The sequence below is a fragment of the Dendrobates tinctorius genome, unplaced genomic scaffold (assembly GCF_039654945.1).
Source record: "Dendrobates tinctorius isolate UK_male_01 unplaced genomic scaffold, ASM3965494v1 ptg000016l, whole genome shotgun sequence".
NCBI classification, from domain to species: domain Eukaryota; kingdom Metazoa; phylum Chordata; class Amphibia; order Anura; family Dendrobatidae; genus Dendrobates; species Dendrobates tinctorius.
This window is the reverse complement of record NW_027361684.1, coordinates 46,081,025-46,104,037: the sequence shown is the minus strand read 5'-3', so window position 1 is coordinate 46,104,037 and position 23,013 is coordinate 46,081,025. Positions and strand designations below refer to the sequence as shown.

The window sequence follows — 23,013 nt, the reverse complement described above, 5'->3', positions numbered from 1 at the left end:
CACTCCATCTCCTATAAACAGTGCTTGGAAACCCCAGGACTAGCACAAATACTTGGGGAATACCGGGGGGGTTCTGTTCACCAAGGAGTCAATTACTGCATTTTGACAATGCAAGAAAGTGGAAAAGCAACATGGAGAGCGATTAATGTGGAAAGGAAGATGCTTATTTCCCCATACTAGAAAAGACAGACAAGAAGTGTGTAGACATGGGCAAGGATCACCAATCATAAGAAAAAGGTCTAAAATTTATTAAAGGTACAAATATATAAGCAAAACAAAACACCTACATTTAAAAACAATTAAAAAATACGCCAAACAGGCTAAACAAACACAGCTGGAAGGCCAGATAAGGGTCAACCAGAATCCTCCATTATGGCGTGCTGAAATAAAGCACACACCAACCATATTTTGGAAAAATAACTATACAAGATGATAGTAAAGCCCCCGTCACACATAGCGATCTCGCTAGCAAGATCGCTGCTGAGTCACAAGTTTTGTAACGCAACAGCGATCTCACCAGCGAGATCACTGTGTGTGACACTGACCAGCGACCGGCCCCCCTGCCGGTATCGCTGATCGACCTGGAATAGCCAGGACATTTTTTTGATCGCTGGTCTCCCGCTCGCCAGCACGCATTGCTGCGTGTGACAGGCGGGAGACCAGCGATCAACGCCTATATATATATTTTAATATGAAATCACTTTTGCGCAATGCAAAACCTCGCAATATATGGTTCCGTCGAGTGAACTACCCGTAAGTGTACTGCATGCCGCCATCCACTAATAGCATGGTGATCGTGAAAGGGAATCTCCCATTAAAAGGATAAATAATTAAACGGGGGTTATCTGGGACTTTGCTTTCTCTGTAGCGGCTAAGAACTTACTGCCAGGCAGCTGCCAACTACCTGCCTGCTCTGCCCTGCAACAACCTTTTCCAGCTCAGAGCAGTCACAGACCGCTCCCTCCTACTGCTTCCTGTGAATGTCACATCGACAGAGCAGCCAATTCATTTCTGCTCTGCTGTCAACAGGGCGTCACTGCTGACGTCATGCTGATTGACAGCCGACTCCTCACTACATAACTGCTGGGAGACAGCTCTCAATCAGCACGACGTCAGCTGTGACGCCCCGCCAACAGAGCAGAGAAGAGGAGAAGGAGCTGCTCTGTTGACGTGTTGTCAAAGAAAGCAGGAGAATTGCTGTCTGAGCAGAGATCGTCGCAGAAAGAACAGGCAGATTGTTAACTATCTACCAGAAAGATCTTAGCCCCACATGGAAAAATAACCAAAAGTCTCAGCTAACCCCCCTTTAAATGTGGGAAAGCAAAATGTGAGAAAGGCTTACTCACCATAATGTGGTCTTGTGGTCTTAATTCAATCAGACACAAACCTACAAACGGAAAGAAAAAATATTATAAAATGAAAAGGAGACTCTTACTATACACTGTAAACACAAGTACAAGGCAATGGCACCACATAATATATTGACATTACTAAGCCAAGCACAGAAACAGCAGCTGCAAATGCACAACATAGAAAGTGAGGAATATACAAGTACATCGGAAAAATGTGCACGAAGAAGATCCAACAGGTGACCGAATATATAGCGATCTGCCCTGGAGGGGGTCCGCAGCACTCAGACTCCTCAGCAGAGCTAGAACATATGGGAATGTAGAGATGACCGCCTATACTAGTAATCCCCCAACACACTGCACAGACCACAGTACTGGCAGAAAACAGGATAATGGGGCAGATTCAGGAAAAGCAGCTAAGACAAATGTATCTATTTTGCCCATATCTACTGGACTGATTAGATCCTGTGGGTAACAAGAACAGCCCTTTAAAAACCCCTTTAATCTTTCAGAAAACAAAAATCCACCATAGCCACAGCCAGAGTCAGCGACACAGATCACTATGGTGGTGAACAATATGCAAGTGCAAAGTTACAGTCTGATAAAGTAGTGAACATGGGAGCAAACAGCAGAGATAGTCAGTAAATCTGACCACTGACTGCAGATGGCTGAGGAGATTACAGCGATCAAATGATTACTGCCCTCGTTATAACACCTGCAGATTCCACCGATCTTGGCCGGCTGAGACCCTTCTACGGTACAACACAGTCCGTCTAAACCCAGCCCGAATGACTACTCGAGGGGTCCCCAACTCACTTGTCCTGCAGGCTGATGGGATCAGCACAACTGAGTTAGGATACTATTTTTTTATTATTTATTAAAAAAAAAAAGTCTCTGAGGTTTAGTTATCCAATATGATGCAGAGTTCACGAGTATGGTACAAAATAAAAAATACTCTGCCCAACGGTTTTAATTTTTTGTGTAAAATGTTGCAAACTTTATAAAAGGCTGCATGTTTATTTAAAACAATTAAATGCTGGAAATTTAAAAAAAAAAAAAAAGCCACCAAAAACCTTACTTCACGCAGGCAGAGACTGGAGATTTAAACAAAAAAAAAATTTTTTTTGTAGAAGTCACATTTTGCGAATCTGTCAAAAACGCAGGATAAGCAAAGTCGTCGAGGACAAATAAGAAAACTAACAACTTAAAAAATGACAACCATAAAGAATAAGGCACACTAAAAAGGAGCAAGCCACTCCAGAAAACTGGAGAATCAACAATGACCAATTGGGGCCACAGTGCATTTCCACTGTGTGTACAAGGTCTTAAAAATTAGCAAATTCCTCACCTGAATGCGTCATGTACTACTATACCCTCATATGTGTAGTACTGCTCCAAAGCTTCTGCACGGTGCAGTGATATGCCTGCCTATTTATAAGGAACCAGTGGCATGACTAAGGTCATGAAGCCATTATTATTTAGAGTAACAAGGCCAGGGAGTTTTTACTAAAGGGGATTTCACACGTCAGCATCATCTCATTCTATACCTGTGTAAAAAAAAAATTGATAGAAGAAATCAGCCAGCCAGCAGGTTTTTGCTATGTAATCTGGGAGCAGCTTGATGTAGAGGCAGAAACCCTGATTCCAGGATTGCGTCACTTATTAGGCTGCTTGGTGCAGTGTCGATAGCATCCCTATTCTCTGCTGTAGATGTAGCAGCAGCCTGAGGACTCTGCATCATCAAACAACCAATCAGTGGTGGGGGCGGGGTTAACCAGATTAGCTGGACTGTACTGCATGTGACAACTAGTCCAGCACTGATAATCTCCTACTAATAAAACAATGATTGTATTGAAACTAAAGCACACAGCCTAATACGTGCCTGGAATAAGGTTTTGTTGCTAGCAAATTAAATAGCACAAACCAGCTAACAGATTCCCTTTAAGGGGATTGTCCAACATGCCAATATTACAATCTGTGGACACTGAAAAATAAAAAAACCCTCTAAAGACACAGTACTTGCCTATGCTTTGCCCTCATAATCCAGTGATGATCCCAGTCTTTGCTTACATGCAGCCACAGTAATCACATGCTGAACTATCGGCGTTACTCAGCGACGAGAGCCACAATGCCACCAGAGTGGCATATTATTGCTGCAGAGGTCACTTACCCGCAGCATGTGAACACACCAGGTGTACTGGTGAGGGGCAGAGCTGCATCATCAGGATCTTTTTATTTTAATTATTTGGATGAGACCATAAAACTGTTTATAAATACCGGTAGTTAAAGCGAACCTGTCAGCTGTCTTGGCCGATATACAGCCGACGCCTTTCAGGGCTTATCTACAGCATTCTATAATGTGTGATGCCGGGGAGCTTGTGAAGCAATCAGGAGGGCAGTGCCGGACCCAGACACCCATCGGCTGTGTGTAATGGGGCCTTAACTCGTTTTTCTTCTCTTTCAGGTTACATCGGGGGCTTATCTACAGCATTACAGAAATGCTGTAGATAAGCCCCTGATGGCGGTGGCTGCAACTTATATACGAAAAATAGGTGACAGATTCCCTTTACAACATAAGTGCACACAGTGGGTATTTTTCTGCAGGTGTTCATAGGAAAATACGCAGGGGCAATCTGCTGTGTTTACGGCTTTAATCTGACTTTTCCCTTGTTTGCTATGCAGACAGCAAGAATGCAAAAAAAATAAATAAAATTATGGAGCTTTCATCCTCCCACTGTCCAGTGCTGCTGACAACTGCTGCTCCAGGTTTGTTGATCAGCTGCAGCCAGTCACTGAGCTATTGACATTACATGCAGATGACATCACCACTGCAGCCGATCAGAGCTTGGAGCAGGTGGGTGAATAAAAGCTCCATCCCTTAGCATAAGGGTATGTTTTCACGTTCAGGATTACATCCGGATTAGCTGCGGGTTGAACGCTGCATACAGCCGCAGCGTTCAATCCGCAGCATCCAGATGTTACAGCATAGTGGAGGGGATTTTAGGAAACACACCCACGTAACCGGACATGCGGGGTGTCTTTTTAGACCATGCTGGTCTGTTTACCTTGCGGAGACGCTCAGTCTCCGCAAGGAAAATAGCCTACACTATGTATACGCTGCGGCGATTCCGGATGTGTTCAATGAGCATATCCAAAATCACCACACGTACAGAAGGGGGCGGGAAACTCACCCTAACAAGTCTAGCGATGAGCGAGTATACTCGCTGCTCGGGTTTTCCTGAGCATGCTCGGGTGTCCTCTGAGTATTTTGGTGTGCTCGGAGATTTAGTTTGTGTCGACGCAGCTGCATGATTTGTGGCTGCCGGACAGGCTGAATATATGTGAGGAATGCCTGTTTGTTAGGGAATTCCGACATGTATTCAGGCTGTCTAGCAGCTGCCAATCATGCAGCTGTGTCGACAAACTAAATCTCCAAGCACGCCAAAATACTCGGAGGAAACCCGAGCAACGAGTTTACTGGCTCATCACTATTAACAACCCCTTTAATATGGTTTTTGTTGAAAAAGCAACTTAAAATGCAATGGTGGTTTTGTATGTATTTTTTTTTTAGGATCTCCTAAAAAAAGCCTATAGGGAAAAGTTGTTGCTGTTTCACAGCGGACTTGAAGAGCACCTACCACCAATCTCGGGCTGCTCTTTTCATCTAAGAAAAACAGTGGTTAGCTCCTGTCCTTTGCGGTCTAAATATATTCAATTAAAACTTGCAGAAATGTCCATAATGCTCCCCAAAGAGCTCCCGATTTGTTGGATCCCACAACTCTCCATCTCTGCTCTTGCAGTGAGAGCTAGATGTCGCTCACTTTCCCATGACCGAGCTTTGTCGCATGCTTTACAAAGCTGTTACAGAACGGTAACATTATTACAGCGGTTACAATTCTGTAACAGCTTAAGGGAACCTGTCACCAGTTTTGTGACATAGCAGCACCTTATTCAGCGTCTGCGCTGCATTCCCTAAATCCTTATATAACCCCCTGACTCCCCTTGTATACTCCTGAAAACCTTTTTTAATTTCTCCCACGCTGTATGGTAATCTTCTCAGTTCGGTCCGATGGGCGTGATTTCGAGGCTCTGCATCCCTCCCCCCGACTTCTGCTCGCCGTCCTCCTGACATGGATAACGATCCACATCACTATGCGTCATATCGCGCATGCTCAGAAATATTATTATTAACTACTAACCATGAGTGGAGAAAACGTTTTGGTGTTATCATTCATAGTCTCTGGAAAAAAATGCCTAGAAAGCAAAAATTCTGCAGGGGCCTGTAAACTTTTGAGCACAACTGTAAATTTAGGCCATCAGCCCATTTAGGAGTCCCCACAGGATAGGTCCCAGCTATGAGAACCCCCTTATCGCAGCTGCCAGGAACACATGAATTGGCCAATTTATGCACAAAGTATCTAAATTTTTCATGTTTTCTAGAGCAGTAATGCAATTCAATTTTCATATATTTCATGTTTTCATGCTGCAGTGCTACTTTATTTAGTTGGGTTATATATGGAGATCATCTTGACTAAAAGCCGGGATCCTTAGATCAGTTACAGAACAGACAGACATTTTAAAACTTTGCCAATTTTTTATGAAAGAAATTTGGAGCACATCCTTGCACTGGACTACTGAACCCAATTTATTACATATTTTAGGAGTCGTCAACAACTTTTAGTGGACCACCCACTCATAAAATGAATCATATAGAATATCCACATTACACACTATATAAACCTTCTCAAAAAAGTGAATAAACCAAAGCAAAAAAATCAAAAGATTATTTTTAAAAAAATAGCTTTATTACATAATTATTAAAAACAGGGAAGGAATCCAGCAAATAGACAAAAGTATATTACCATAATAAGGATAATATTAACCCCGTTTTTAATAATAATGTAATAAAGCTATTTTAAAAAAAATCTTGATTTTTTTTGCTTTGGTTTATTCACTTTTTTTGAGAAGGTTTATATAGTAACCTTCTCAGTTAAATATGAACAAAAATAAAGTCCAAATTGATAAAGACTTAAAAAAGTTTTTATTTAATTACGCAATAAAAGGAAAACCAAACAAATTGGACATAATACAATACCATAAAATGTCATAGTATAAGGAGATAGTTACATAGTAAACATATGGGCCATTAATAAATATAGTGATCATAAAAAATCCATCAGCAATCTAAAGTGCATATAGTAAGCAGACACAGGGTCTAAAAGCTCAAATAAAGTGCATAGGAAATGTAATAAGATCATAGATACCCGTGATCAGTGGCTCAATGTGTCTCCAGCTCCCTCCAACGTACGGAAAGCCATGGTAGGCAAAACGTACATTGGAGGGAGCTGGAGACACATTGAGCCACTGATCACGGGTGTCTATGATCTTATTACATTTCCAATGCACTTTGAGCTTTTAGCCCCTGTGTCTGCTTACTATATGCACTTTAGATTGCTGATGGATTTTTTATGATCACTATATTTATTCATGGCCCATGTGTTTACTATGTAACTATCTCCTTATACTATGACAATTTATGGTATAGTATTATGTCCAATTTGTTTGGTTTTCCTTTCATTGCGTAATTAAATAAAAACTTTTTAAAGTCTTTATCAATTTGGACTTTATTTTTGTTTATTCATATTTAACCGAGAAGGTTTCTATTGTCTTTTATGAATATTCATATATGCTGTGTATATAGTGAGTGATTCTCACTGACTGTTGGAAGGTTTATATAGTGTGTAATATGGATATTCTATTCATTTTATGAGTGGGTGGTCCACTAAAAGTTGTTGATATCTCTATTACTCCAGGTTTTCTGGGGATAATTGTTTTCTAAGCAGTTTTCTGGTTTTTTTCAAGATGGATCTACGTACTCGAGGCCAATTGGCTGTTACAGGCAGAAAAGGTATTTAAAGGGGAACCAGCTCAAGACAACCCTAACCATAATAATATACGTGAGCTTAAAAGCAAACTCAAGAATTGTTTCCACCATAGAATAAAAATCTGGTGGAATAAGATTTTTTTAGAAAATTATTTAAGTAAACATTTGATTCCTAGAGGCTTATGGGTGCAATTAATTCCCTCATATGGTAGAGATTATGTGAAATTCTCATCAGCACGGGAGAAAATTTGTAATACGTGTTCCCGATCTTTGATTTTTGAGTATAATTCTCAGTCTCTTACTGTACTTGAAAAAGAAATCGAAGATCTTAATAAAGATCTGAGTAAATTAATTACATCAGAGGAGATGGAAAAATTTAAAAAGGAATTGGAGGATTTACATATATCTTGGGAAAAACAAATTAAAGAGGTCAAAACAAAGAAATATACCAGAGATTTATCTGACATGGAAAATAATAGGATGTATAAATGGAAGCTCCCTCCAAGACAAAATAGGATGAGAAGTGCATCAATGACCTCATCTACATCCATGGAATCCTCTAATTCTTACTTTCGGAGAACATATAATACGAGGACTCGCAAACGTAAGAATAATCCAGGACAAGGATCCCCTAGAAGAAAGGACGCTCCGGGCCCCAGTGATTTATCATCTAACAAGGTAATTAATCTATCAGATATTGTTTTAATACCTCAACAAAGGGAGGTCCTTGAATTGGGGCTTAATTTTTCACCGACTACAAAATTTGACTCATTTTCAGCCCTGAAAGATTTGCATCTTTTTGCACGCAAACTTCTCAAAAAATTACATCATCAGACAGACAATAAGGTGGATAATAACTTTGAAACAGAAGAAGAATTGGAGGCATTGGAAACTTTAAATGAGCTACTTTTGGAACAGAGACCACCAGTTAGAAGTTTCCTAAGACATTGGTTCCGAAATCCAAAAAATTTCCACCTCTAACTTTGAATGCCAACATTGACCTATTTGTTAAATTGGTTAGTTCTGATCTAAAAAATATATCAACTGGTATTTCTGATTATAATTGTACTCTGGCTCAGACTAGGGCAATTAAAGAACTCTCTGATAGAACAGATGTGGTGATAAAACCATCTGATAAAGGTGGCAATACAGTGATTTGGCCTTGTACAATGTATGAGGAGGTATATAAATTATTGAAGGATACCAAGTGTTATAGGAGGCTTACTTTTAACCCTCTTACGTCTTTTTGTTCACAGTTTAAAACTATATTGACAGGAGCTGTTGATTCTTTGATTATCAATCAAAAACAGATGGAATATCTGATTGTGGATTGTCCAACTATTGCGACGTTCTACATACTCCCAAAGGTACATAAAAACGTATCTTATCCATCAGGTCGCCCTATTGTGGTGGGTAATAACAGCTTTAGGCTGAGTGCACACGTACTTTTTTGCCCTGCGGATTTTTCCGCGCAAAATTGAAGAAATACGCAGCATTTTTCCTGCGGATTTCTTCCATTTTTAATGCGGTTTTCTTGCGGTTTTTCCACTGGGGATGTGGAAAACCGCACAAAAGAAGTGACATGCTGCGGATTTTGTACCGCAGGAAAACCGTGCGGAAAAATCCGCAGCATCTGCACAGCGTTTTTCTTCATTGATTTACATGCTACTGTAAATCACACTGCGATTCCGCAGCGTTTCTGCGCGGTAAAATCCGCTGTGGATCCGCAGGAATTCTGCATCGTGTGCACACAGCCTAAGTGAACCTATTTGCAAATTGATTATGTTCTTCATCCTTTGGTAGAGACCTTACCATCTTATCTTCAGGATACAAATGATGTTTTACGCAAAATGGATGAGTTACAATTGGAGGACAACATGATCTTTGTGACATGTGACATCGAATCCCTTTGTAAGTCCATAACACATGAGGATGGCCTCTTTGCTGTCAAGCAGTTCTTGATGATGACTAATGAGGATGGTGAGTTTTGTGAGTTCATTATGGATCTCCTCCAGTTTGCGCTCAATTTTTTTATTTTTTCAGATCAGTTTTTCCTACAGCTCCAGGGTACAGCTATGGGGGCAGCCTTTGCGCCCTCATATGCAAATTTGTTCCTGGGGCTGTGGGAGAGAAAGATTTTTACTACTGAATCCACACCGTTTGTTGATAGAGTGCAATACTGGGGGAGATACATTGATGATGTTCTATGTATTTGGCAGGGTTCCTTGGATGAGCTTCGTATTTTTATGAACCATCTGAATGATAATGATCTGAATCTGCGTTTGACATATAAAGTGGGGTGATCAAATATTGAATTTTTGGATATCCTGCTACAAGTTGATGATGCCAGCCTTGTATATAGTGATGTTTTACGCAAGCCAACTTCGACGAATAATCTGCTACATTTTTCATCATTCCGTCAACGAAGTCTTATTCGTGGCATACCTGTGGGACAGTTTTAAGAATGCGACGCATTTTTTCAAATGAAGAACTATTTGAAAAATAGAGTAGAGATTTAAGTGGGAGATTTAGAGAACGTGGATATCCCACCTCATGTATAGAACATGGATATTGGCGTGCGAAACAAAACAGATCGTTTGGAGGCACTACATAAACAAAGATCTGATGTACAATCTCTTGATAAGGTACGATATATTCAAACCTTTAATTGTAAATGTCGTGAGATTAGTACAATTTTGACTAAACATTGGAAGATTCTGCAAATAGATCCAATTCTGTCACAATATCTACCATCTAAGCCTGCTATCACGTATAGGAGATCGAAAAATTTTTGAGATATCTTAGTGCATAGTATTTACAAAAAAAAGAAGGATGTTTTTTGGATCACGGGGCCCTCAATGGGGTTGCCGACCTTGTGGATCGTGTGTGGCATGCCCCAATGTTGAGAGATGTGACAATTTCTCAAATGCTGATGAGACCAGAACATTTAAAATACTCTACCATATAACGTGTACTACTAATTTACTGTGCTAGTTGTCCCTGTAATCTTAAATATGTCAGTCTTACATCAAGGGAGTTTAGACGTAGCGTGAGGGAACACGTTCTTGACATTAGAGCAGCACAGGATATTTCTGATATTGACTCTCTTAAAACATTGCCTAAGCATTTAAAATTATTCCATCAATGCAATGGTTCTCTACTTAAAGTGAGGGGGATTGATCATATTATGCTAAACAACAGGAGGAGGGGGGGGGGGGGATATCAAAAAACGCCTTGCACAAATTGAAGATAAATGGATATTTAGATTAGACACCATGGCGCCTAAGGGTCTCAACGAACAATTGTCTTTTAATGCATTTTTATAATATTTGTCTAATTTTATTATTGTATTTTGTCTTTTTTCTTCCTTTTGCTTTCAGCGTGTACCCGGTCCTTTGAATTTTTTCTGTGAAGGAATACATCATTTATAACGTCAGCACTGGATCATGATGCAACTTATTGTATTTATTATACTTAAATATTCTATATAATGTTATTATTGTTTATGATGCACTTTATTGTGGTTCATGTACTTTAATATCTTTTGGTCATTTAATTTTATTTTTTTCACTCGATCGCACGCGTGTTGCACAGCACTTTTTCACATCCACCATATATATATTTTTAGTGAATACGGGTATATATTTCACAATATATTAAGTATATATTTTTTCACTTTGATGTACTTCCTATTTGTTAAATACATTTTTTTGTCCTGTAAATTATGTGTGTATATATATATATATATATATATATATATATATATATATATATATATATATATATATCTCTGAATTAGGTTTAATGCCTCCGGTTTGGATGCTAGTGGTGCTTTTGCACCGCTTGTATACAATTCTGTGAGGTTATTTATGTGCCTTTTCTGCTTACACATATACCATCTATAATGATTACTGGGGTATGATTTATCCGTTTGTGATATGGTAATTTAATTATTTGTGATTATGAGTTAGGGCACATGAGTAGTTGTACATAAAATCCCTTTTTCGGGGAAACATTTGGTGTCTGCACTCCTTACTGGAGTATATGGATTGCGGAACGTCATTTCCGTATTGCCGCGATACAAACTTTCCTATTTATTATGCTAAGGCTGGTTTCACAATTTTTTTTTGCACTGCGTTTTTGCGCATAAATTCGCATGCGTTTTTTCTCTTAACATGGGTGCGCATAGTCATGCGTTTGTATGTGCATGCATTTGTTTGTAGTGTGCGCCCGGGCGCACAAAATACATCATGTTGCATTTTCTGTGCGCCCGACCTGTCTCATAAAAACGCATGCGCATGCAATGCGCACGAAATTCACCCAAAAACACATTATAGTCTATGGGAGCGCTGACGGGCGGATGGTCATGCGTCCGTCAGCGCAAAAAAAAAAATTGAATGTGTTTCTTTGTAAAAACCATGCGCAAAAAAAACAAGAAAACGCATAGAAACACATGATGCGGTTTTTATGCGCAGTGCAAAAAGACACAAGTGTGAAAGTAGCCTAATTACCTATTAAAACTTTGCCCGTTGGTATTGTTAAGGTATGATATATTTGACACTAATACTATGCTCATGCCATGATTTTGGGCGCTATAGCGGTGATACATGACTTCCGGTTTCGGAGGTACCGCTTGTATGTAATGTAGAAACGTCACTTCCAGTTTCATTTTCACTAACGCGACTTTGGAGCATATGATGCTGTTTCCTGGTCCTGGAATATTGGCGGCGGCGGCGTGCGTTCCAGATCTGATATGTTATTTGTTAAAATATATATTTTTCTCTTTGTTTTTATTCTGTAATCCTTGTTTGGGACATACGATGGTAGATAATGGATCCTTTTATGATTTAGGATGTGCTAATTAATTGATCAGATATATAGGAACCATTATTTTCATTGGTCCGGGTAACATAAAAACTTCCCCTGCTCACCATTACTTCACTCCTTGAGAAAGCCACAACAGGCGAAACGTGCGTTGGAGCTGGAGAATCTAGGGGCCATCTATCACTGGTATTAATTATTTGCTATAACCCTGTTTATATTTGCTATGCACTTTATCTCATTTTTTCTGACTGATATTGGACTTTATATTAACAATAGGATTATGTATGTATGTTTTCTATATAGTATGGCCCCTACAGCCACCATGTTAATATTTTCCTTTTTATGTAATATACTTTTGTCTATTGTTTGCTGGATTCCTTCCCCATTTTTAATAATGACGTAATAAAGCTATTTTTTTTTTTTTATTTTTTTTTAAATCTTTTGATTATTCACTTTTTTGAGAGGGTTTCTATTTTAGGAGTCAGTTCATTTTATACCGACTGCACAAAAATGGACACATTTTCTACAGACCTGATAAAGCAGGGCTGTGGAGTCGGTGCTCATTTTGGTGGAGTCGGAGTTGGTATAAAATGGACCAACTCCGAAAATATATAATAAATTGGGTACAGTAGTTCAATGCAGAATATGCTAAATATTTTTTCATAGGAATTTGGGAAAGTTATGAAATGTCTATAAATGACTGTTCTATTCCTGATCTAAGGCTACATTCACACACAGCGTTTTTCCTGCGTTTTTTGAGGATACGTTTTTCAGTTGCAAAAGCAGATCAGCTTTTTAAAAAACCGCATCACCTGAAAGGTTTTTGAGCTCATAACGTTTTCAATAGCAAAAGAAGATTAGAAATCTGCTCTATATATCCATATCTGTCTATCCATATCATATCTGTACCAAAAAGAATGAAAGCCGGGTAGCACACAGACTAAGGCTATGCGCCCACGTAGCGTTTTATTCCGGACACTAAAAACCGGACTCCTTCCCAGAAATCACGCGTTTTTCCCACGCGATTTCACCGCGATTATGATTGCGATTTTGCCGAGATTTTCATGTGCGATATTCAAGCACTTTCCAAGCGATTTGAAGCATCGCTTGGAAAGTGATTGACAGGTTGGTCACACTCGTCAAACATAGTGTTTGACAAGTGTGAGCAGCTTTTTACTATTGAGGCCGCCTATGCGGCCTCAATAGTAAAAGATAGAATGTTAAAATGCTAAAAAAAAAAATATTAAAAAAAAAATAAAAAAATCGGGGTATATTTACCTTCCGGCGTCACGCGCTGCATTCCCGGCCTCCACGTTTATTTTATTTTCATGACTATAAAAATTGTAGATTCACTCTGAAGGCATCAAAACTATGAATTAACACATGTGGAATTATATCATTAACAAAAAAGTGTGAAACAACTGAAAATACTGTATGTATGTCTTATATTCTAGGTTCTTCAAAGTAGCCACCTTTTGCTTTGATTTCTGCTTTGCACACTCTTGGCATTCTCTTGATGAGCTTCAAAAGGTAGTCACCGGAAATGGTTTTCACTTCACAGGTGTGCCCTGTCAGGTTTAATAAGTGGGATTTCTTGCCTTATAAATGAGGTTGGGACCATCAGTTGTGTTGTGCAGAAGTCTGGTGGATACACAGGTGATAGTCCTACTGAATAGACTGTTAGAATTTGTATTAAGGCAAGAAAAAAGCAGCTGAGTAAAGAAAAACGAGTGGCCATCATTATTTTAAGAAATGAAGGTTAGTCAGTCCAAAAAATTGGGAAAACTTTGAAAGTGTCCCCAAGTGCATTGGCAAAAACCATCAAGCGCTACAAATAAACTGGCTCACATGAGGACCGCCTCAGGAAAGGAAGACCAAGAGTCACCTCTGCTGCGGAGGATAAGTTCATCCGAGTCACCAGCCTCAGAAATCACAGGTTAACAGCAGCTCAGAATAGAGACCAGGTCAATGCCACACAGAGTTCTAGCAGCAGACACATCTCTACAACAACTGTTAAGAGGAGACTTTGTGCAGCAGGCCTTCATGGTAAAATAGCTGCTAGGAAACCACTGCTAAGGACAGGCAACAAGCAGAAGAGACTTGTTTGGGCTAGAGAACACGAATGGACATTAGACCAGTGGAAATCTGTGCTTTGGTCTGATGAGTCCAAATTTGAGATCTTTGGTTCCAACCACCATGTCTTTGTGCGACACAGAGAAGGTGAACGGATGGACTCTACATGCCTGGTTCCAACCGTGAAGCATGGAGGAGGAGGTGTGATGGTGTGGGGGTGCTTTGCTGGTGACACTGTTGGGGATTCATTCAAAATTGAAGGCATACTGAACCAGCATGGCTACCACAGCATCTTGCAGCGGCATGCTATTCCATCCGGTTTGTGTTTAGTTGGACCATCATTTATTTTTCAACAGGACAATGGCCTCAAACACACCTCCAGGCTGTGTAAGGGCTATTTGACCAAGAAAGAGAGTGATGGGGTGCTACGCCAGATGACCTGGCCTCCACAGTCACCAGACCTGAACCCAATCGAGATGGTTTGGGGTGAGCTGGACCGCAGAGTGAAGGCAAAAGGGCCAACAAGTGCTAAGCATCTCTGAGAACTCCTTCAAGACTGTTAGTCACCAGAAATGGTCTTCCACCACTTGAAGCTCATCAAGAGAATGCCAAGAGTGTGCAAAGCAGTAATCAAAGCAAAAGGTGGCTACTTTGAAGAATCTAGAATATAAGACATATTTTCAGTTGTTTCACACTTTAATTATATAATTCAACATGTGTTTATTCATTGTTTTGATGCCTTCAGAATGAATCTACAATTTTCTTAGTCATGAAAATAAAGAAAACTCTTTGAATGAGAAGGTGTGTCCAAACTTTGGTCTGTACCATGTACATGTATACAGTGTACATATTTACAATTTATTACAGTTTTTTGTGTTCTAAAGTTGTATTCCAATAAATATATTATGTTCTAAATATCTTGATTATTGGATCATAGAAATGATTAAATGTCTGATGTTCACATTGTACTACAATAAATTTTTCACTTAAATATAAGCAATATATGTGGGAGTCGTGGTCGTGGAGTCGGTGTAAGGGAAATTGAGGAGTCGGTGTAAGGGAAATTGAGGAGTCGGTGTAAGGGAAATTGAGGAGTCGGAGTCGCAGGTTTGGCTTACCGACTCCACAGCCCTGCTTCATGCTGAGCTGCAACTGGCAGCATCTGGCAGGGAAGAGTGAAACCGCACGTCCTCCAAGAAGACTGAAGAAATGCCCAGCTGGATCAAAGCAGAGATCACATTGTTTTTGTAAAAAAGTTTTTTTGTGAAAAATAATCATTTTTTCACCTCTTTTTGACTTGTGGTTTTTTTCTCTTTTTCCTTTTGTATTTATGATACTATTATATATATAATATATTTTTGTTTTCACTTATGTGAACTATGTATATATTTTTTGGTTGTTTTGTTGATTGCTCAGCAGGTGAGCGGCACCGGTGGGAGGGGTCCCGACTTCTGGTTGTGGGTATTTCCTCCTTGGCTGGCTTCAGCTCACCATGTAATCTGTGGAAGCGCCTTTGCAGCGCGAAACGATCGTCGTTGCTATCTCCTTTTTGCACCCGTTCTCCCGCTGATATGCTTTTATAATAAAGCCTTGACTACACTACCCGGTGAGTGCCGCTCTTTTCTACTATTTTTCACATATTGCATACCAAAAGCACCATGTAAATACACGTCTCACAAAAAGGGATATTCGACTTTCAGGTGAACTTAACGTAAACTTTTGAATGAACATGTCCGACAGTTCAATGTTTCAGTACTTTTTGCACAACTTGCTGTTCTCTAAGGGTAGGTGCACATGGTCAGTAAAAGCTGCGGGTTGGACGTTCGTACTTGCGCAGTGTCCAGATGTTACAGCATAGTGGATGGGATTTCAAGAAATTCCATGTCGACTATGCATGCACAGACCTGTGGCTTACCTGCTGAGATGGACATGCGGTGCGTCTCTCAAGACCGCAGCATGCCTACTTGTCTTGCAGAGACACGAGCCTCTGCAAGATAAATTTTACACGTACAATCTATCGGGTGCGGTGATTCCACACGGTTCACTAAACCTGCGCTCAACAGCCGGCAGAGCTTTGGACGCAGCAGACATGTGCTGCGTCCAAAGCGCTGCCAGTGCACATACCCTTACAAGGAGCTTAATGGCAGACCTCACAACAGGTGTTTGATCCATGAGTCGGCCAATACATTTCAGGCCTCAATTAGAATTGGTATTAATCGGTCCTCCTCATCATGCTGTTCACATTTTGACATCATGAGACCAAGACGACACCCAACAACTGATCAACAGGACCTCGCCATCGCCACGCATCAAGTAGGATGGTCTCAGACGGAAGTGGCCACTGAGCTTAGCATGTCATAGAGTGTAATCAACAGGTTGCAACAGAGATACAGGGAGACTGGAAGAGTCACAAAAAAGCAGAGAAGTGGATGTCCTTTGGCCAAATCCCATAGTAACGACCGCTTCATTGTGAACAATGCCCTTCGGAACCAGATGATGAATGACAATTCCTGGCACGTTTAAGGGAGGTGAGAAGCACCCAAGTGTCACTTCAGACCATTTATATCAGACTAGTTTACGTGCTAGACAAGATGCAAGGCTGCCTGACCGCACCACCACCACCGTCTTGCAAGGCCACATGACAAGTTGAGACATTGATGTTTTGGGGAGTATATCCACCACTGTTGCTGGCTTTTTTTTCAATAATTTGTTTGGGATGAGGAAATCACCATTGCATGCGTCTACTTAAAATGCCTGACTGTCATGATAAAATATTTATGGTAAACGTAAAAGTTTCACCTGAAAATTAAATATCCATGCCTTTTTGTGAGAGGTGTCTCTGCAATGCAGCGACGCAGTGCAAAAAAGGAAAGGTTACAGCAGAATAAGAGTATTTTCCTCTCTAAATGCACAATGGCCAATACTTGTCTTGAAATCACATCCAATTTGATTGAACTTTTAGGGTATGTGATCGCGTTATCTTTTAGATGACGATGTACTCAAGTTCTTCAGGCTGAGATCGCTCCAGGAAAACGCTGCCTGTGATTTTTCTCAAAGCATTTTTATTAGCATCCGTTTTTGTTGGGTTTTTTTTGTTTTTTTTTGTGGTGACTCTGCCGCCGGTATTTTTTTTTTCACCCACTTCTATGTATAATTTGATAAACAACTTTCAAATGGAAGCCACCTGAAGAATGGATCGGTCACTCCATTTAAAAGCTTCACATGTTTGACAGCTTGAAGTGGTAAAAAAAAAAAAAAAACCTGAGAAGACTGGTCACATGTTCAGCAAGTCGATTTAACATTACTATTAATACATTCCATTTTTTTTGCATTTATTTTGTGCTTTTTCAGCACATAGCCTTAGGGTTTGTACACAAAGTTTTTCAGTCTGATCCAATCAAAAATCCACACCAAAAACAGCTCCAAATATGTTGGGGGGGAGGGAGGCGAGGGTATGCTACTATTTTCATGGCAGCAAGTTTTTACATTTCTGCTTTGACGTTTGAAGGACTAAGCATGTAAAGCGCTCAGACACTGCAATATGTGGGCTCCAGAAGGTCTGGGTCTTTGCATACATGACTTTCATACACTTACTATATTGATACAAGTCACCAATTTTCTAAGCAATGGTAAGTTCACACTAGGCATTTTTTTTTTCCAGCGTTTTGCTATGCAAATTTTCAGTTGCGTTTTACAGTACCAGCTATATCGTCACAGTCTCCCCGAAATCACGCTCCTGCGCAGGCGTGCTTCTCTGCCCTGTTGAAAGCAGAGCAAAGGACTGCAGTGCGCAGGCGCTGGGCCTCTCTGGCCTTTTCCAGCACCTACGCACTCAACAGGGCAGGAGCGTGATGCCGTGCAGCCTGGGTGGGTGACATTGGCACACATCATCCACAGGAACCGAGAAGGAGGACGGCGATCTTAAGATAAGAGGCGCCGGAGCAAGAAGAGTGACACCCCTCAGACCAGACCACCCCGCAGGTGAGGGGCCGATATACAGTACAGTAGAATGCTGTATATCAGCTGCGAAAAGCGGTGGCTGTAACTCATATCGGCCAAACCTGGTGACAGGTTTCCTTTAACCCCTTACTGCCAGCTGATGGAATAGTATGTCAGCTGGCAGTATCCCCCACTTTGAGGTGGGCTCCGGCAGTGAGCCCACCTCAAAGCCACGATAAGTCAGCTGACGTGCCCGCAACAGGCTAGAGCGGAATCGCAATCCGCCCACGCCTATTAACTAGTTTAATGCCCACTGTCAAACGCTGACAGCGGGCATTAAACTAGACCTTCTGGCACACGGTCAGAAATATGTGCATCGCCGACCCCCGTCACATGAATGGGGGGGGGGGGGTGTCAGATGTGCTGCCATAACAACCTGAGGTATCCTCGAGACCTCTAAGGCTAATTTCACATTTGCGCTTTTGAGCGCAGTGACGGCCTGCGCACGGCCGCCGCTAAGCCCCGCCCCCCTGACGTGGCTCTGCCGGTAGCTCCACCTACCGGCGCATGATGCTGCATGCGTCCCCTATCTTTATCACTGGGGGCGCAGGCCGTGCGCAGTATGCGTTTGGCGGCGCATGCGTCCTTTTCACGGTGCGCCACCAAACTGCAGCAGGTTGCGTTTGGCGCTGGTCGGCACACCGTGAAAAGGACGCATGCGCCGCCAAACGCATACTGCGCACGGCCTGCGCCCCCAGTGATAAAGATAGGGGACGCAGGACGCATGCAGCGTCATGCACCGGTAGGCGGAGCTACCGGCGGAGGCGCGGCAGGGGCGGGGCTTAGCGGCGGCCATGCGCAGCGCAGGCCGTCGCTGCGCTCAAAAGCGCAAATGTGAAATTAGCCTAAGATTGTTGATAGTAGATCGCTATGAGCGCCACCCTGTGGTCGGTGTTCATAGCAATGCCGTAATTCAACTACATAGAGGGGATCTATGCATCACCTATGTAGCAGAGCTGATCGTGCTATGGCAGCTTCTAGCTTCCTATGGAGGCGGCTATTGAAGCATGCCAAAGGTAAAAAAAAAAAAAAAAAAGTGTTTAAATAAGAAAATAAAACAAAAGTTTAGTCACCCCTTTTCGCCCCAAAAAAAAAAAAAAAAAAAAGGATTAACCTGATCGCTAAACGGCGTAGCAAGAAAAAAAAAATCAAAATTCCTGATTTACGTTTTTTTGGTCGCTGAGACATTGCATTAAAATGCAATAACGGGCGATCAAAAGATCGTATCTGCACAAAAGTGGCATCATTAAAGCTGTGTGCACACGTTGCGGATTCTCCTGCGCAATTTTCCGCGCGGATTTGTCTAAATGAACATGTCCGACTACAGATTTTCTGCGGTATAGCCTGCGGGTTTCCCCTGCGGTTTGACACCTGCCATGGAGAAGGTGCCAAACCGCAGCTGAATCCGTACAAAGAATTGACATGCTGCAGATTTGAAACCGCAGCAAATCCGAGCGGAAAATTCCACACTGTGTGCACAGCGGATTTCATTTCCCATAGACTACGGGTGTGTGCAATGCACACGCTGCGGATTCTGCTGCGGTTTGATCCGCACGGATTTAGCAAAATCCGCCGGTCAAAAGACCTGCGGTTTATCTGCGGATTAGCCTGCAATTTTGCCCTGCGGTTTATCACCGCTACAATGGAGGAGATGGCAAACCGCAGCGGAATCCGCAGAAAGAATTGACGTGTCAATTCTTTCTGTGGATTAGAAACCGCAGCAAATCCGCGCAGAAAAATCCGCACCATCTGCACTGCGGTTTCCATTTTCCATAGGATATTATGGTATTGTACACCGCAGCAGAAACTGCTGTGGATCTGCAGGACCAATTCTGCTGCGGATCCGCAGCAGAATCCGCAACGTGTGCACACACCCTAAAAACGTCAGCTCGGTGCGCAAAAAATAAGCCCTCACACAACCCGAGATCACGAAAAATGGAGACGCTACGGGTCTTGGAAAATAGCGCAATTTTTTTTTTTTTTAAGCAAACTTTGGATTTTTTTTTTCACCACTTCTATCTAGACATGTTTGGTGTCTATGAACTCGTAATGACCTGGAGAATCCTAATGGCGGGTCAGTGTCAGCATTTAGTGAACCTAGCAAAAAAAGCCAAGCAAAAAACAAGTGTGGGATTGCCCTTTTTTTTGCAATTTCACCGCACTTGGAATTTTTTTCCCCCTTTTTTGAGTACACTTACATGGCACAACCAATGGTGTCGTTCAAAAGTACAACTCGTCCCGCAAAAAATAAGCCCTCACACGGCCATGTTGACGGAAAAATTAAAAAAAAAAAAAGTTATGGCTCTGGGAAGAAGGGGAGCGAAAAACGAAAACACGGGAAAAAGCTCCGGTCATGAAGGGGTTAATGGATACAGAATCTGCAATGGAGCCTTACTGGTGTGTGACTTAATTTTTTTGAACAAATAAAAATTGAATTAGTAAAACTTTTTTTTTTTTTTTTTTTCACATTTTTAAATACATGTATTTTTTTTTTTTTTTTAAATGTTACACTAAAATTGACAACCAGGTGTTCTAAGTTATGGAGTGTGATAGAACATTAGCCAATCAAGAAATAAAAGTAGCCACATTTACCAACACACAATATTAATGCACTTACACTTAATAAAGGCAGAACCGGTAGAAAATACTGATGAGATGACAAATCACACATCTAACAATTCAGGAAGCCCAGTATTATAAATCACATACAGATCAGGCTTGTGTAGGGCGCCAGTCACACAGATGTAGGGCACAGCCTCTTAGTGATGGTCAGACTACTAGATTCCAGTTTTGTTTTGTTCTGTTTTTATTTGGTGTCTTTTCGGTGACCTGACATCATCCGAGGAACACATCTTTCACAATAGAATGTTAAAAAACAGTTGTCGATTCATTCATACATTTCTAAGCAGGATAAACAGAGGACTAGCACAATGCAGAGTTGAGCTATGTTCACACATTGAGTTTTTGCTGCGTTTTTTTAACACAAAGTTGAAGCAGGTTTTGCTCACGTGTTGCAGCATTTTTATCAGGGTACATTTGTGCATGCTGAAAAAGGTTTAGTGCATTAAAAAAAAAAAATCTGATTTAATGGCTTTTTTTTTTTTTTACACTTACCGCGTTTTTGCGGCCCCAATAGATTTCTATGGGGCTGCAAAATCGGTCCACAATAATTCCACAGAGCGCCATAGGGCCGTATGTACGGCAGTGAAAAAAGATCGAGCCTGCTCGATCTTTTTCACGGCTTATGGACACAGCCCCCATTGAAAATCAATGGGGCCGCAAAAACAACGGAAGTTTGTTTTTGCGGTACGCCTTTTTTTTGTTCCCAATACTTCTTCCATAGTATTGGAAACCCAAAAAACGGCGTTCCGCAAGTTTTTTGTGGGCCGTTAGTGCGGCAGACCGTGAAAATTGCGGAGATACGGCCCAAAAATAACGGGACGCAAAAAACCCGGTAAAAGAAGCCTTAGGTTGCGACACCTAAACAGCAGCAAAACCTGATACCTGCAGATTTTTCTTTGCACAATCCATTGCCTTCAATGGGTTAAGACAAAACGTGACATGCTGCATTTTTCAGAAACGCATCTCTGACAAAACAGTCAAGAAAAAGAAAACAAGCTGATATCTGAAATCTCAAGACTTTGCAGGTATGGTGAAATGCTGCTGAAAATGTGCATGCAAAAAAAAATGCTGCAAAAAATTCAGTGTGTGAACATCGCCTTAAGGTCTATCCATACGGGAGGAAAGACTCGGGGTGTTGGCAGGGAGAATGCCGAGTGCATTGCAGGCATATTTTATTAATTCAACTGAATGGGTAGAAACAGCCGCAAAAACACAGAAAAATGAACATGGGAATAAACGCTGCAAACAGTGTGAACAAGCCCTTACCAGAGGAGAGGATCCAACAGGACGGCAATATGGGGAAACCCAGCGCATCACATGCTACACCCAGAAAAGCATCTAATGGCAAACATCACGGGCTCATACGTGCATTCATGGCCGTACAGCTCTATACACAGGCGGCGCAGGAGCCGTGCACTACACCGGGACCGGCCAGTATGGCGGCCGCCACCCCCGCACAGCCCACGCCGCCGCTCACCTTCTGCACTCGCCCTACAGCGGCAGCTCAGCTCGGGGTCTCGGGGCGCTGACCACCGGACCGCTCCTCCGCATACTTCTCACTAATCACTTCCTGATGGAGTCGCCCACCAATGACGCAATCCTTCCACTAGAGACCCCGCCTCCTGACCTCTTCGCGACACTCCGCACGTACCTCATGTACCACCAAATACGGAGCGCTCCGTATCCGCTACCAAAAAACTACAAGGCCCACAATCCCACGCAGTGTGAACTGGGCGTGCTGTAAAGGACAAGCATTGTGGGATATGTAGTCCACTGGCGGCTGTAATGTACGCTACAAAATAGCGCGACTCGGGAGGGGAGGCATAGAGCTGCTGATAATAATGAGGATTTCTCTCATGGCTGCGGCTGCACAGTCTGCAGCTGACTGACTATGGGGCCTAAAAATGACATTGCACCCACAGAATGAAAGATTGGGGACAAGTCACATTATTAACAGCTTTTCTGACATCACTTGGTAGCAGGAGAAATTTCCACCAATATTTCACCAAAAAAAGCCTCCCCTTCCTTAGTGAATTTGCCTTGAACCCTTCAAAAGCTGCAGTTTCTGGGAATGTTCTTATACTTGTAGTTGTCGTTGCAGAATAAATCGCCTTAGAACTTTGACTGGAAAATTTGCCATTTTCCTTGTGTCCATTCGACAGTGGACCCGATTCACTGCGTCTTAATGAAGGGAGCGCTGGGAGAAGACGCCACTAGGCTGAGTTCACACGTGGCGTTTTTTTTTTGCGTTTCCGCGGCGGT

The 23,013-nt window shown here is 41.7% G+C and overlaps 1 protein-coding gene across 2 annotated transcripts in view; it reads right to left on the bottom strand.

Moving 5' to 3' along the window:
- The window catches only part of MTMR4 (myotubularin related protein 4), a 99,659-nt gene extending 77,282 nt beyond the window's left edge, over positions 1-22,377 (bottom strand). The window contains exons 1-2 of one of the 2 annotated variants that reach the window (XM_073565788.1): positions 22,229-22,377; positions 1,347-1,387 (exon numbers count right to left, since the gene is read on the bottom strand). In XM_073565788.1, coding sequence (XP_073421889.1) covers positions 1,347-1,349 — 3 coding nt within the window. In that variant the 5' untranslated portion in view covers positions 1,350-1,387; positions 22,229-22,377. Of the gene's footprint in view, positions 1-1,346; positions 1,388-22,017; positions 22,130-22,228 lie in introns of those variants that run through there. The other variant, XM_073565789.1, reaches the window with a different exon arrangement.
- Positions 22,378-23,013: the final 636 nt, after the last annotated feature.